The 17,183-nt window shown below is 37.7% G+C and overlaps 1 protein-coding gene across 1 annotated transcript in view; it reads left to right on the top strand.

Annotated features, from left to right (window-relative positions):
- The window catches only part of CNTN3 (contactin 3), a 395,354-nt gene that overhangs the window by 248,805 nt on the left and 129,366 nt on the right, over positions 1-17,183 (top strand). Inside the window, exons 7-9 of the mRNA XM_043443181.1 lie at positions 13,013-13,216; positions 14,675-14,777; positions 15,296-15,480. Coding sequence (XP_043299116.1) covers positions 13,013-13,216; positions 14,675-14,777; positions 15,296-15,480 — 492 coding nt within the window. The remainder of the gene's footprint in view (positions 1-13,012; positions 13,217-14,674; positions 14,778-15,295; positions 15,481-17,183) is intronic.

Below are 17,183 nucleotides of genomic sequence, written 5' to 3'. Positions count from 1 at the left end.
CAGAAATACATTATTCCTTGGAAGCTATTACACAATGGAATGGCTGGCATATGCTTCCTCATGGTACTGACTAAAGCAAGAGAGAGAAACAGAAATGGGAAGTCCAGGGGCTAACGGGCTAGCATGAGCTCTGTGATTTTTTTTTTTTTTTTCGCTAAAGAAGAACAACATGACAGCCCTATAAAGAAGAGAGGAGTAAAAATAAATAAGACAACTAAGAGGTTGTCAAACTCATAAATTTGGTCTAGAGATAATATTAACCTAAAACAAGAGTCAACAAACTTTAAAAGAAAGAAAAAAGATCAGATAAATCTTTGAAGCTTCATGAGCCATATAGTCTTTGTGTCAGCTACTCTGTCTGCTCTTAGAGCCTGAAAGTGGCCCTAGACAATAGCGATTGAGTAGGTGTGAGTATGTTCCAAAAGATGTAGTTTACAAAGCAGGCAGCAGTCTGGGCTTGACCTCCTAGCTGTTCCTTGCTGACCTGTGGCCACCTAGTATGAAAGGAGGAAAGAAATGTCACCTCTAGTGTTTTCCCTCCCTGATCATTGTTCTAATCCTAGGACCTTCACAAGCCAAGCCTGTAAGTACTGTAAATCAGAATGGATTGGAAACCTGTATAAGTAATACTGTCACCAAAAGTTATTACAAAACAACTTTTGAAAGACAAGACACTGAAATGTTAGAAGTGGCCATAGATGTCTTCTGCTTCAAGGTGCAGGCTTTTCAATCCTAATCCTCGATCCTTCTTTGAAACTCAAATTTTGAATTGTCTACCATTGCTTTAGATTTTTGTATATACTATTTGTCCTAGATCCTCTGTTATTGTGGTATCATGTGTAAACTAGAAAAATTTCCTTCTCAACTGTATGAATCAGTGTTAAAAACCTTGAGTGACATCAAGCAAGCTCTCAGACCCTTTTAAATATGTCTTATTTTAAAGTAGGTCACACTTTCCACTTGGCACCACAGAAAATCACCTAAGCTACTTGCACAGATTTGCTCAACTGCAATTCTGTTTGACAGAATTTCTTCTAGAAAATGCCTATACAAAGAATTGGATATCCCTCATAATAGAATTTTATAATGGAACCTGAAATAAACCCTTAAATGTCAGTAATATGTGTATTAATGTAGCTCCAGATAAACATTGAGGTGACATATTTCATGTTAAGTTGACTGGCCTTACACTTAAGTGACTCAGGAAGGCATGTGATTGGAGAAATGATGTCATTCATCAGCTATTACTTTTTAGAAAGCTGAGGTTCAGTACTGCATTTTGTTAATTTATGGCTTTGATTGGTAAAACCTCTTTGTTCTCTAATAAGAAATATTTCTCATTCCCAATATTCATGTAACATTGTTAATAGAAAGCCCAGCGGCCAAGAAGTTTTGGTATAATGTGCTTGTGATTTACACAAGAGGTTGGGAAAGGTTTCATAAAGCCTAGCTTGTTTGAGTATATAAAATTATCATTTTTATTATAGCTTTGTATTTATCATCATGCCTAAAATGAAGTTGAAAAGTCTCCAAAGAATGCTGATTTGATATACATTTTACTTTGCAGTATACAATTAACATTTATTGCAAATGCAGATTTTTGTGATGAATAAAACTCTGATAGTGTTATGCCAGGTATTTTTTTTTTCTTTTTTCAGAACACAGTGAATCACATAATTTTCTAACATTTTTAATCAGAGTGGCACCGTATATATTTTAACATAAACATGCAGGCAGTAAATGAAATAGTGCAGATCTTCTTTCTCTTCACTCTAAGACATGAAAGTTGTATTTCATTCCATTTCAATGAGAAAATCTGTAAAGAAAGGTAGGTTGGTGCTAGAAAATTCTGTGTACCACTCATGACGGTATATACCATAACTATAGGTTTGATTTCTTTCCATAAATCTTTGAGTGTCTGAATCTTTATACAGAACACTCACTGACTAATTCAATTGCCATGTGGTTTCATTGTAGCTTAATATCTCTTTTGTAGTTACCCCTCCCTACTTGCACTGATCTTATAAACAGATTGTGTAACAGCTAATTCTTCCTTAGTCATTAGCAGGGTAGGTTTTCTCTACTTTTTGTCCCTGGTTGTTTGCTTTTCTTTGAAAATTGTATCTGTAGCATTTAGTGTGCCTAACACACAGTGAAGACTTTATTGGAACTGTCATCATCATTTGTATTAGTTTCCTCTTGCCACTGTTACAAATTACCACAAATTTCATAGCTCAAAACACCACAGATTTATTATCTCACAGTGCTGCAAGTCAGAAACCTGTGGAGGAGGAAAAATAGTTTTCCTTCCACCCGTCTCTTGGTTTAGACACCCCCCACCCATAACAGACAAATGAACAGAAGAAAAGCAAGCAGAATTTGAATATAAAACATACATATTATATATACACACTCTATATATGATAGCCCAGGTGGTACTAGTGGTAAAAAATCCGCATGCCAATACAGGAGATGCAGGAGACATAGGCTAGATTCCTGGGTTGGGAAGATGCCCTGGAGAAGGAAATGGCAGCCCACTCCAGTATTCTTGCTGAAAAAATTCCATGGACAGAGGAGCCTGCTGAGCTACTGTCCATAGGTTTCAAAAAGTCAGACATGACTGAGCATACATGCATATATCTCATATGTACATTGAAAGGACCCAGGAAAAATGAGTAACTCCCTGTAATATCCAGAGTCATCACCTTAACTAACGTTTCCAGATAAAAGACATGAGAATGTGTGGTAGGGGAGGAGGACAGCTGTTATGGGAGATGGTCAGGAAAAGTGTAGTCAACAAGATTAACACGGTTATGTAGATTTAAGTTCTTAAATTCCACATTGATTAGAGCTTAGTCATCCTTTTCTTCCTAGTACACAGAGAGAGATTCACCTTATAAATGTAAACATTTCTTACAAAAGGATAATTTCTACTCAGTTTTCAGAGCTTTTCCTAAGTACTACTTCTTAAAAATAATCAACTTGAAGTGATCCTTATGCCAAACAGGCATATTTTCTTTCTTTCTTTTTTTTTTTTTTCATTAGTTGGAGGCTAATTACTTCACAACATTTTGGTGGGTTTTGTCATACATTGATATGAATCAGCCATGGAGTTACATGTATTCCCCATCCCCATCCCGCCTCCCACCTCCCTCTCCACCCAATTCCTCTGGGTCTTCCCAGTGCACCAGGCCCGAGCACTTGTCTCATGCATCCCACCTGGGCTGGTGATCTGTTTCACTGTAGATAATATACATGCTGTTCTTTTGAAACATCCCACCCTCACCTTCTCCCACAGAGTTCAAAAGTCTGTTCTGTACTTCTGTGTCTCTTTTTCTGTTTTGCATATAGGGTTATCATTACCATCTTTCTAAATTCCATACATATGTGTTAGTATGCTGTAATGTTCTTTATCTTTCTGGCTTACTTCACTCTGTATAATGGGCTCCAGTTTCATCCATCTCATTAGAACTGATTCAAATGAATTCTTTTTAACAGCTGAGTAATATTCCATGGTGTATATGTACCACAGCTTCCTTATCCATTCATCTGCTGATGGGCATCTAGGTTGCTTCCATGTCCTGGCTATTATAAACAGTGCTGCGATGAACATTGGGGTGCACGTGTCTCTTTCAGATCTGGTTTCCTCAGTGTGTATGCCCAGAAGTGGGATTGCTGGGTCATATGGCAGTTCTATTTCCAGTTTTTTAAGAAATCTCCACACTGTTTTCCATAGCGGCTGTACTAGTTTGCATTCCCACCAACAGTGTAAGAGGGTTCCCTTTTCTCCACACCCTCTCCAGCATTTATTGCTTGTAGACTTTTGGATAGCAGCCATCCTGACTGGCGTGTAATGGTACCTCATTGTGGTTTTGATTTGCATTTCTCTGATAATGAGTGATGTTGAGCATCTTTTCCTGTGTTTGTTAGCCATCTGTATGTCTTCTTTGGAGAAATGTCTGTTTAGTTCTTTGGCCCATTTTTTGATTGGGTCATTTATTTTTCTGGAATTGAGCTGCAGGAGTTGCTTGTATATTTTTGAGATTAATCCTTTGTCTGTTTCTTCATTTGCTATTATTTTCTCCCAATCTGAGGGCTGTCTTTTCACCTTGCTTATAGTTTCCTTTGTTGTGCAAAAGCTTTTAAGTTTCATTAGGTCCCATTTGTTTAGTTTTGCTTTTATTTCCAATATTCTGGGAGGTGGGTCATAGAGGATCTTGCTGTGGTTTATGTCGGAGAGTGTTTTGCCTATGTTCTCCTCTAGGAGTTTTATAGTTTCTGGTCTTACATTTAGATCTTTAATCCATTTTGAGTTTATTTTTGTGTATGGTGTTAGAAAGTGTTCTAGTTTCATTCTTTTACAAGTGGTTGACCAGTTTTCCCAGCACCACTTGTTAAAGAGGTTGTCTTTTTTCCATTGTATATCCTTGCCTCCTTTGTCAAAGATAAGGTGTCCATAGGTTCGTGGATTTATCTCTGGGCTTTCTATTCTGTTCCATTGATCTATATTTTCTGTCTTTGTGCCAGTACCATACTGTCTTGATGACTGTGGCTTTGTAGTAGAGTCTGAAGTCAGGCAGGTTGATTCCTCCAGTTCCATTCTTCTTTCTCAAGATTACTTTGGCTATTCGAGGTTTTTTGTATTTCCATACAAATTGTGAAATTCTTTGGTCTAGTTCTGTGAAAAATACCGTTGGTAACTTGATAGGGATTGCATTGAATCTATAGATTGCTTTGGGTAGAATAGCCATTTTGACAATATTGATTCTTCCAATCCATGAACACGGTATGTTTCTCCATCTGTTTGTGTCCTCTTTGATTTCTTTCATCAGTGTTTTATAGTTTTCTATGTATAGGTCTTTTGTTTCTTTAGGTAGATATACTCCTAAGTATTTTATTCTTTTTGTTGCAATGGTGAATGGTATTGTTTCCTTAATTTCTCTTTCTGTTTTTTCATTGTTAGTATATAGGAATGCAAGGGATTTCTGTGTGTTAATTTTATATCCTGCAACTTTACTATATTCATTGATTAGCTCTAGTAATTTTCTGGTAGAGTCTTTAGGGTTTTCTATGTAGAGGATCATGTCATCTGCAAACAGTGAGAGTTTCACTTCTTCTTTTCCTATCTGGATTCCTTTTACTTCTTTTTCTGCTCTGATTGCTGTGGCCAAACTTCCAACACTATGTTGAATAGTAGTGGTGAGAGTGGGCACCCTTGTCTTGTTCCTGATTTCAGGGGAAATGCTTTCAATTTTTCACCATTGAGGGTGATGCTTGCTGTGGGTTTGTCATATATAGCTTTTATTATGTTGAGGTATGTTCCTTCTATTCCTGCTTTTTGGAGAGTTTTAATCATAAATGAGTGTTGAATTTTGTCAAAGGCTTTCTCTGCATCTATTGAGATAATCATATGGTTTTTATCTTTCAATTTGTTAATGTGGTGTATTACATTGATTGATTTGCGGATATTAAAGAATCCTTGCATTCCTGGGATAAAGCCCACTTGGTCGTGGTGTATGATTTTTTTAATATGTTGTTGGATTCTGTTTGCTAGAATTTTGTTAAGGATTTTTGCATCTATGTTCATCAGTGATATTGGCCTGTAGTTTTCTTTTTTTGTGGCATCTTTGTCTGGTTTTGGAATTAGGGTGATGGTGGCCTCATAGAATGAGTTTGGAAGTTTACCTTCTGCAATTTTCTGGAAGAGTTTGAGTAAGATAGGTGTTAGCTCTTCTCTAAATTTTTGGTAGAATTCAGCTGTGAAGCCGTCTGGTCCTGGGCTTTTGTTTGCTGGAAGATTTTTGATTACAGTTTCGATTTCCTTGCTTGTGATGGGTCTGTTAAGATCTTCTATTTCTTCCTGGTTCAGTTTTGGAAAGTTATACTTTTCTAAGAATTTGTCCATTTCATCCAAGTTGTCCATTTTATTGGCATAGAGCTGCTGGTAGTAGTCTCTTATGATCCTTTGTATTTCAGTGTTGTCTGTTGTGATCTCTCCATTTTCATTTCTAATTTTGTTAATTTGGTTCTTCTCTCTTTGTTTCTTAATGAGTCTTGCTAATGGTTTGTCAATTTTGTTTATTTTTTCAAAAAACCAGCTTTTAGCTTTGTTGATTTTTGCTATGGTCTCTTTAGTTTCTTTTGCATTTATTTCTGCCCTAATTTTTAGGATTTCTTTCCTTCTGGTAACCCTGGGGTTCTTCATTTCTTCCTTCTCTAATTGCTTTAGGTGTAGAGTTAGGTTATTTATTTGGCTTTTTTCTTGTTTCTTGATGTAAGCCTGTAATGCTATGAATCTTCCCCTTAGCACTGCTTTTACAGTGTCCCATAGGTTTGGGGTTGTTGTGTTTTCATTTTCATTCATTTCTATACATATTTTGATTTCTTTTTTGATTTCTTCTATGATTTGTTGGTTATTCAGAAGCGTGTTATTTAGCCTCCGTATCAAACAGGCATATTTTGAGGTGCTATATTCTTGTCTCCTTCAAGTCCAACACAGGTCTCACAGGGCTAAAATAAAGGGCTGCGTTCACTTGCTTCTGCAGTTTTTAGAGGCTACCCACATTTGTTGGCTCTTGGTCTCAGCCAGCAATCCCATCACTCTGTTCTCTGCTTTTCTAGTTACAGTTCTGACCCTCCTGTCTCCGCATTTTGCTCCTTAGGATATTTGGGATTACATTTCGTAATTCCAGATCCATCTAAGAGTCTCACCTTGATCACATCTGCAGACTTCCTTTGTTGTTTGTATTATTTTACCTATTGCTGCTGTAATGAATCACCATGAATTTAGTGGCTTAAAGCACACATATTTCTTCTTAGTTCTGAAGGTCCAAAGTCCAAAACCAGTTTCACTTGACTGAAAATCAAGATGTTGGCAGATGTGCTTTCCTTCCAGAGGTGCAAGGGGAAAATCTGATTTCTTGCCTTTTCCTGCTTCTAGAAGTCATTGCGTTCCCAGACTTGTAGTCCCTTTCTTCATTTTCAAACCAAAAATTTAGCATCTTGAAGTAATCTTTCTCTGACTACAACTTCTGCCTGTGACATCACACATCCTTTCGATGACTCTGACCCTCCTGCTTCACTCATATAAGGACCCTTGTGGTGACAGTGGGCCCACCCAGATAATCTGGAATAATCGTCCCATCAAAACACCCTCAATGTATTAACATCCTCAAAGTCCCTCCTGCCCTACCAGGCAGCATAATCAGAATTTAGGGATTAGGATGTAGACATGTTCTAGAGTAAAAGTATGTGAACTCAAAGAATGTAAACTATTCTGTCTACCATTGTTAAGTGCAGGCTCTCTTTTAAATTTTTGTTTGCTAGGTTTCTGCCCATGTGTTAGACATTTGCTTCTAAGTTATCTTCCTAGAGTCTCAAAATCTTTTTTCAGGACAACCTTTTTCCCATCTCCACAGTGGTATTTCTTTCTAAATTTCCTATTTCCTCTGCTTTTTCCAGCTCAAAACCTTAGAATTAGTATTTTGTGTTGTTAGATTTATTTTTATCCCTCTTGATTTTCTGAGCATGTCTTTGGAGGAAGCAGTGGAGGAAAACCACCGTATTATTCTAGTTACATCATATTCCAAGCTGGGTTATTGTACAGTGGTTTAACGATACCAAAATCAGATTGATTGTGTTCTTTGCAGCCAAAGATGGAGACACTCTATACAGTCAGTAAAAACAAGACCTGGAGCTGCTGGTGGCTCAGATCATGAGCTTCTTATTGCAAAATTCAGGCTTAAATTGAAGAAAGTAGGGAAAACCACTAGGCCATTCACATATGACCTAAATCAAATCCCTTATGATTATATGGTGGAGATGAAGAATAGAATCAATGGATTAAATCTGGGAGACAGAGTTCCTGAAGAACTATGAACGAAGGTTTGTAACATTGTACAGGAGACGGTGACCAAAACCATCCCAAAGAAAAAGAACTGCAAGAAGGCAAAGTGGTTGTCTGAGGAGGTTTTACAAATAGATGAGGAAAGGAGAGAAGTACAAAGCAAGGGAGAAATGGAATGATATATGCAGCTGAATGCAGAGTTCCAGAGGATAGCAAGGAGAGACAAGAAAGCCTTCTTCAATGAACAATGCAAAGAAATAGAGGAAAGCAATAGAATGGGAAAGACTATAGAAATTTCATCAGGAACATTGGAGATATCAAGGAAACATTTCATGCAAGGGTGGGCACAATAAAAGACAGAAATTTCAAGGGCCTAACAGAAGCAGAAGAGATTAAGAAAACTAGGCAAGAATACACAGAAGAATTATATAAGATAGGTATTAATGACCCAGATAATCAAGATGGTTTGGTCACTCACCTCGAGCCAGACATCCTGGAGTATGAAGTCAAGTGGGCCTTAGGAAGCGTTTCTACAAACAAAGCTAGTGGAGGTGATGTAATTCCAGCTGAGCTACTTAAAATCCTAAAAGATGATGCTGTTAAAGTGCTGCACTCAATATGCCAGCAAATCTGGAAAACTCAGCAGTGGCCACAGGACTGGAAAAGATCATTTTTCATTCCAATTCCAAAGAAAGGTGATGCCAACAAATGCTAGAGCTACCACACAATTGCACTAATCTCACATGCTAGCAAAATAATGCTCAAAATTCTCCAAGCCAGGCTTGAACAGTACATGAACCATGAACTGTTACACTCATATGTAAGAAATTTTGGAAAACTCAGCAGTGGTCACAAGACTGGAAAAAGTCAGTTTTCATTCCATCCCAAAGAAAGTAATGCCAGAGTGTTCAGACTACCATACAATTGCACTCATTCCACATGCTGGCAAGGTTATACTCAAAAGCCTTCAAGCTAGGCTTCTGCAGAGTGTGAACCAAGAAATTCCAGTGTACAAGCTGTGTTTCCAAGAGGCAGATGAACCAACATTCATTGGATCATCAAAAAAGCAAGAGGATTCCAGAAAAGCATCTACTTTTGCTTCATTGAATATGCTAAAGCCTTTGACTGTGTGGATCACAACAAATTGTAGAAAATTCTTAAAGAGGTGGGAGTACCAGACCACATTACCTGTCTCCTTAGAAACCTGCATGCAGGTCAAGACAGAACAGTTAGAACCGGACATGGAACAACAGACTGGTTCCAAATTGGGAAAAGAGTACATCACGGCTGTATGTTGTCGTCCTGCCTATTTAAACACGCAGAGTACGTCATGTGAAATGCCAGGCTAGATGAACTGCAAGCTGGAATCAAGATTTCTGGGAGAAATATCAACAACCACAAACATGCAGATGATACCATTCTAATGGCAGAAAGTGAAAAGGAACTAATGAGCCTCTTGATGAAAGTGAAAGAGGAGAGTGAAAAGGCTGGCTTAAAGCTCAACATTCAGAAACCTAAGATCATGACATCTGGTCCCATCACTTCATGGCAACTAGAAGGAGAAAAGTGGAAGCAGTGACAGGTTTTATTTTCTTCTGCTCCAAAATCATTGCGGACAGTGACTGCAGCCATGAAATTAAAAGACACTTGCTCCTTGGAAGGAAAGCTGTGACAAAGTTAGACAGTGTATTAAAAGCCTGAGGTATCAGCTTGCCAACAAAGGCCCGTATAATCAAAGCTATGGTTTTTCTAGTAATCATGTACATGTGTGACAGTTGGACCATAAAGAAGGCTGAGAGCCAGATAATCAATGCTTTCAAACTGTGGTGCTGGAGAAGACTCTAGAGAGTCCCTTCTACAGCAGGGAGATCAAACCAGTCAATTCTAAAGGAAATCAACCCTGACTATTCATTAGAATGACTATTGCTAAAGTTGAAACTCCAATACTTTGGCCACCTGATGTGAAGAGCTGACTCATTGGAACAGACCCTGATTCTGGGAAAGATTGAAGGCAAATGGAAAAGGGGGCAGCATGGAATGAGATGGTTAGATAGCGTCACTGGACATGAATTTGAGCAAACTCAGGGAGACAGTGGAGGACAGAGGAGCCTGGCATTATGCAGTCCATGGGGTTGCAAAGAATTGGACACAGCCAGGTGACTGAACAACAAGAAATCAGTAACTAAGCCCAGAAAGATTGCATAAATGGTGAAATGTTTTCTTCTTTGAGGGAGCATGAGTTAGGTGTCAAGACAGGTTTACACTGACTCTGGGATACTGACTTGTCTGGACTTCTCTAGAGGACAGGTACTAAGAATAAAAGTGAAAAAGTGAAAGAGACAGTCACTCAGTTGTGTCAGACTCTTTGCAACCCCATGGACTATACACTCCTTGGAATTCTCCAGGCCAGAATACTGGAGTGGGTATCCTTTCCCTTCTCCAGGGGATCTTCCCAACCCAGGGGCCGAACCCAGTCTCCCACATTGCAGGTGGATTTTTTCCCAGCTGAGCCACTAAGAATAAACCAAGGATCACTTTGTATATTTGAAGAGCTTGGGAGATGAGGAGCGGGACTCTCTTGATGGAAGTTGTGGAGAGGGACAGTTGCCTGAAAGAAAGTGAGTGAAAGGAAATGTTTCCTCCAGGTTTGATGGGAAGGGCAATTTTTAAATACCTTCAAGGAAGGAGGATAGTGTGTTGCTCAATTTCAGCAGCACCATGTGAGTTCAGGTTTCCTAAGAAACAGACTACAAGACGGGATCAGAGAATCAGGCATTAAAAGTGCCCGTGAAGGATGAGGAGGAAGGGAGCAGCAGTGGGTCAAGGGAGATTCAGACTGAGATTCAGCTCTGAAAGCTTTGAACAAAAGTAGTGAAGGAAAACTTGGACAGGCAGAATGCCAGAGCACAGTTCTGAAAACACGGTGGCCATTCTGGTGGGGAGTCCTCAAGCCTTAGTTGCCCTTATGAGGAATCCTGCAGGAATAGCAGCATTAACACCCTAGGGGAACTTTGTTAGCGGGAAGCAGCCTGTTCTGTTAGGGAGCAGTAGAAGTTTTGCTCTCCCTCGATTAAAGAGAGAGGTACAATCATATTAATTTCATAAATAAAACATTTGAAAAAGCAGAATAAGATTGCTTTGCTTTGCTTTCTTTGAAACAAAGAAAGCCTGCATTATCATTCTGTCATGTCCTGACTTTTTGAACCCCCATGGTCTGTAGCCCGCCAGGCTCCTCTCTTCATGGGATTCTCCAGGCAAGAATACTGGAGTGGGTTGCCTTTCCCTTCTCCAGGGGATCTTCCCAACCCAGGGACTGAACCCAGATCTCCTGCATTGCAGTGGATTCTTTACCCACTGAGCCATTAGGGAAACCTGCAACATTCTTTAGCTCTGTAGTTTATTCAGTACTAGTGCAAGAGAAAGCACCATCAGGATAGGCAAGAGACCAACTGAGGAGTGGATGTTGGAGATGCATTTTGTTTTCATACAATTTAACAAACAAATCACATGACTGAGTAGAATTTCATGAAACATTCTGCTGATATGATAGCCTAATGTAAATCTCAGTTCAGGATTACAAATCAATGTTTCTGAACATCTGCACAGTATGACATTGACTTGCTAAGCTTTAGAATCATCCAACATTCCCAGCTGCTTTGAAGGTAGCAGAGAGACAGTCATTTTTCATTTTCACCAGGTGCTTGCTCTTCACCCTGTTCCCCTTTTACATGCTCTTTTCCCTCCCTCAGGAGCACTTTTATCCCTTCATGTCAGAATGTTCTCCTGTTTTTGAAGACCTGTTCTTCAGTTATAAGAATGTCATCTCTCCTTCCTCTGACACCCATAGTAACTCTCACCCACTGACATTGTGTCATTGTTATTTGTGTAATGACTAATTGCCTCCCTCTGACAAGTGGAAAGACCCTACACCATTGGATTATGCCTTAAATACATTTTTTGAGTTTGTTATTCATTAAAATTGATTTCTATTGCATCTGGTTTTTAAAGATGCTTTTGGAAAAGCATTACAGTTTGAACCAGTGCTATAAGTTTAGTGAAATTGTAAAAGAAAATACAGCCACAGAAAGAAAGAATTAAATAAGCCAACTACAATAACTATACTTACATAATGACTTGCTTCTGAAAAATATGAGTATCTAGAATAAAGCAGCATAATATTTAGCCCTCATTATCACAGAGGAGGAGAACAACAGTTCCTTTAGGGAGGGTTAGTTTACCTTGTACCCAAAGTTCGGGAAAACTCTAATGTTGGACTTGATTTAGACATTAGTAACATAATTTTATCTTAATTAACTCAATAAATATTTATTGAGGACAGAAGTTTTTGGACGTTTCCATTTGCTAATTTTAGACGAGGAAGGCAAGCAGGATAAAGATTGACATCTCTTTTTGTTTGCCAAGTGGTGGGAGGACAGATAAGTAAATAGATTGTTATATAAAAGTGGCAAGTAATATAAGTAATATCAGCATAGAGCTGCTCTGTATAGAAGCACTTACTCAGAGAATGAGAGATAAGGAGGACTTCTCTGAGTAGGTGATTCATGAGTGGAACCAATCTTTGAAAAATAGTTATAAGTTATTTCGACAGAATGAGCTTTGGTGTTGAAAGGGGAGCAAAAGGATAGAGGGGAGCCTCTGAGAGCAACATATAAAGTAAAAACCCACAAACAAGAGACAGTAGTGGGCTTCTCAGTTTCTAAGGAAATAAGTAGGGGCTTAATCATGCATAGTCTCATTTTCAAGTTAAGCAATTTTTCATTATTCCAAAGACTACCGAGTAATTGCCGAAAGTGTTATAGCAGGAGGTGGCATGATGAGATTGATAATTTTGAGAGATCATAGACCATGTAGTGTGGAGACACAAATTAAAAGGGAGCAAGACAAGCCAGAGAAACTTGTTAGGAGGTATCTAGAGTAGTGATAATGATGACAGTGATAATATTGCTCCCACACGCATGCTGATCGACAGTGACCTCCCTAGAATGCACGATGAACACAGCGTCATGTCACGTAATTGTTTCTCTCCATGACCTGCAAGAAAACACTAAGTGTTGCTTTGCAGTAAAGGTGATTTCAGATATTTTTAATATATTGTAGAAAATTTACCTTCATGATGGAATTTCTCTTCTCTAAAAATTTTACTAGAACTGTCGTATGCTTGGATCTTCAATGAATATCCATCATTTGTCGAAGAAGATAGCCGGAGATTTGTCTCTCAAGAGACAGGCCACCTCTACATAGCCAAGGTGGAACCATCTGACGTGGGCAATTATACGTGTGTGGTGACGAGTACAGTGACAAATGCCAGAGTGCTGGGTTCCCCAACTCCTTTGGTGCTTCGTTCTGACGGTAGGAAACATTTCAAGGGGCAATTCTAAGTGGAAATGTTGTTGTGAACACAAGACAAAACAAATTAGAAGTGAAAAGTATATCCTGCAGAATCATTTTGGTTTTTCTTTTTTCAGAACAAAAAATATTTATGAGTACAGTGGCTAAAATGATTCCATCACCCATAAGTCCCTGTAATGTAATTCTTACTCAGAACTGGCTTCCTAATTTGCAGGCACCAGTACTGAGTGAAAATGAGGAATTGCTTGTTAAACGTTGTTTAGGAATTTCAAGATGGTGGCACTATGCCTTTAAACCAAATATGAACCCTTCAAGCTTGGGTGTCACCTTGTAGTCTCATGACGTCACCCGTCTTGAGTTTTGCCAGCCTGAGATTATTAAAGTTCTAGATATTTTGTTATAGGTTAAAATGCATCTATAAATAAAATTAAAGGGGAAAAAGTGTACATTAGATCCCTAGAACTTACTCATCTTATAATTAAAAGTTTGTACACTCTGATCAACATCACCTCATTTCCCCTACCCCTACCAGCATAGTGATTATAGTAATGCTGTGTTGCATACTTGAAATTGGCTTAGAGAGTAGATCTTAAGTGTTCTCACTAGAGAAAAAAAAGTTATTAAAAAAAATTGAAACTAGCAACTATGTTAGGTGTTAAATATGTTAACTTGACTGGTGTAATTATTTCACAGTGCATACATGTATGAACTCATCACATTGTACACCCTAAAAAAATGACATTATGCAGTTTTTATTTGTCAGTCATACCTCACTAAAACTGGAGGGGAAAAAAGGAAAATATATGTTTCTTTAGCCCCTCAGTGACTTTTTCAAGGGAGCCCATGGACTGCAAAGCAGATTTATAAACCTGGGTAACTGCCCCACTTACACAAAACAATATCTGATACAGCACAATGCCATGAACACAAAGTATCTAAGTACTTCTTTCCAGTTAGGTATAATTGAATTTGACCTTTCTTGTTTATTACATTACCATTTCTTGTCTTCAGGGAGCTATTTAATAAGTTTAAGGTTGGTGTCTATGCTACCAGGGTACCATTAAGTAAATTTCCTCTCATAATTTTGGCTCTTTAGGATATTTTAAGAAGTCATAATATATTGTATATTTAAGTTTGACTAGAAATTTCCAAATTGAATACAGAATAAAAAAGTCTCCCATTTTATATAATGTAAAAAAGGTCTAGTTGTTTTCTTGAAACTCCTCTGTAAGCTATAACTTATGAATCATGGAATCCAAAGTTTCCACATGTTTAATGATATTGCATATTTAGCCCAAGGTAACACTGCTTCTAAAAGTACCTACCAGATGGTAAGTCAGTAATTTAAATCATCAGGAAGAATTACTTCAAAATAGAGCAAAAAAATTTTATTTAAGAAAAATGGGAGAATTCCAAAGGAAACATTGAAACCATTAACTTTGTATTGTGCATTTACAGGTGTGATGGGTGAATATGAGCCGAAAATAGAAGTTCAGTTTCCTGAGACTCTTCCAGCAGCTAAAGGTTCAACTGTGAAATTGGAATGTTTTGCCCTTGGAAAGTAAGTTTTATAACATTTACACCAATACACAGAAACATTTGGTTGCTGTGAGAGATCAAGATAGCTTTTGACAGACTCTCCTTTTCCTTATTTTCTAAAAATTTCTTTCATCTAGAAGTAAAGAAAAAATAAAATAGAGGGTAAATTCACATATATAATTTAGTTTGAAATTTTAAAGGCAATTTGCAGTATATGACTATGCCTGCCTAATTTCATAAACTAGATTGGTGTTATTTTTCTTTTGCTTGTTCATTTGTTGTATTATAATACTGTGGGTGTGCATTTTCTCTAAATTATGAATTAACTCAAGAAAATGCAGTTTATTTTATTAAAATATCAAGTTAAGGAGATAAATCTTTGCATTTGCAGGTTTTATGTAATTGACAGCTGACTATTTCTGCATTTGAAAAACCTGTGCCATTTTTATTCTATCCTAACAAAAGTTTTATTTTGTCAAGCCTAAAAGGCTTCCAGGCATCTGCTTAAAATAGCGAATAACTTGATAAATTTCTTCATAGTCCTGTACCTCAGATTAATTGGAGAAGAAGTGATGGACTGCCTTTTTCCAGTAAAATTAAATTAAGGAAGTTCAGTGGTGTGCTTGAAATTCCCAGCTTCCAACAGGAAGATTCAGGTTCCTATGAATGCATTGCTGAGAATTCACGAGGGAAAAATGTCGCCAGGGGGCGTCTCACTTACTATGGTAAGTCTTCACTTTTGGCATTTTGGATTTTTACCTTTTGCTGTCTCTATAAATTATTGGTATTGGGATTGGAGGCTGGGTAGGAGATTTTAGCAGAATCCCAGTGTCCAGCTTGTTCTGTTCTACACTTCGTTAAATGAGGATAAATATTTAACATAAAAGGAATTAAAAAGAAAATTTTGTAATGAAGTTGGAGACATAATATATTCTTACTGCATTTTAAACTGATTCATATGATAATGAAATACTCACTTTTTTGAGGGTAATGGTTAAGAATGACAATTTACTTACTTAACTGAATCAAGGAGAGATCTCCTTTCTGTCTGCTTATTACCTCTAGAAAATGGGATTTTATATCTTTCTCTGTGATCTTTACTAAGCAGAAAGAAACTGTCTACTGGGAAAACTTGCAATTACTGCATTAGTCCAACCACATAAACTCAGGCTCGCTTGACCTCTTCAGTGTTATTCTATGCTTTCCTGTAATAAAAATATACCATGTTTGCTGCCTTTAATATATAGTCACATTTATTTTATGTACTGTTAAATTTGGGTAAGAAAGGTTAATATTACCTTTGTTTAGAGTCTACTTTTAGGAAAATTCAGTTCAGTTCAGTCGCTCAGTTGTGTCTCTTTGTGACCCCATGGACTGCAGCATGCCAGCCCTCCCTGTCCATCACCAACTCCCGGGGTTAACTCAGATTCATGCCCATTGAGTGGGTGATGCCATCCAACCATCTCACTCCTCTGTCGTCCCCTTCTCCTCCTGCCTTCAATCTTTCCCAGCATCAGGGTCTTAGGATAATTAGATTATCTTTTTTGTCCAAACTTGTTTTCAAATCACTTTTATTAAAAAATAATATTAAGTATTTTTATGAAAGTATGATTTAGAAAGTAGAAATAAATCATTTTATAAAATGTACTATAAAATATGTGAAGATGTAAACTCAGTGAATGTATTTTTGCAGTTGAACCATTAAAAACATTGTAAAACGAATGAGAATTGATCACTTTTGTGAATAGCAAATGACAATATATTCTATTTATTTTAAAAACTGAAAATTGAAATAATTTGCAGTGCAAACTTGTATAGTGTACAAAAATGTTGCAGAGAGGAAAAATGTTGCAAAGACAAGTATAAAGACAAGTAAACCCTCTTCAAAAGGATGTGGAGTTTGCAAGTGCATTACATCTGATTAGCCTGACATTGGTTTTATTGTGAGTTTATAGGATCTGCCAGGAACAGAATGGAGGTGTGGATTGATAGCATGAGCCATTCTGTGTTGTAATTCTCCCTTCTTCTTATGAGATTTGGTTAGAATACACAGCCCCAAGTTGCAGTTTCCCAGATGCCGTGTTCTACATACTAGTGGGATGATACGGATATGTGTTGGGGACACCTAAACCATGTGGTTATATGACTCTAAGTCGACCACGAACAAGTCCAAGCTTATTTTCTCCTTTCTAAACAGCTAGTACCTGACCCAGGGTAAGAAGTGACCATGACAGGAAAATACGAGATATTCCAACTGTCTTAATGTTTCAGTAGGAACGTTTTTAGCTCTATGGAACGGCAGCCCTGCACCAGTAATAAACCCTTGTTTGCTTGTTTGCAAGACATTCAAAGCTAAGTTGACATTTAAGTGCCTTATAATCAGGCCCTGGCTCAGTTTCTCTGTGACGTTTCTTTCTGCCCTTACCTT

Source organism: Cervus canadensis, chromosome 22 (assembly GCF_019320065.1).
Source record: "Cervus canadensis isolate Bull #8, Minnesota chromosome 22, ASM1932006v1, whole genome shotgun sequence".
Classification (NCBI taxonomy): domain Eukaryota; kingdom Metazoa; phylum Chordata; class Mammalia; order Artiodactyla; family Cervidae; genus Cervus; species Cervus canadensis.
Note: the sequence above shows the minus strand (reverse complement) of the source record. Positions and strands in the feature narration are given on the sequence as shown.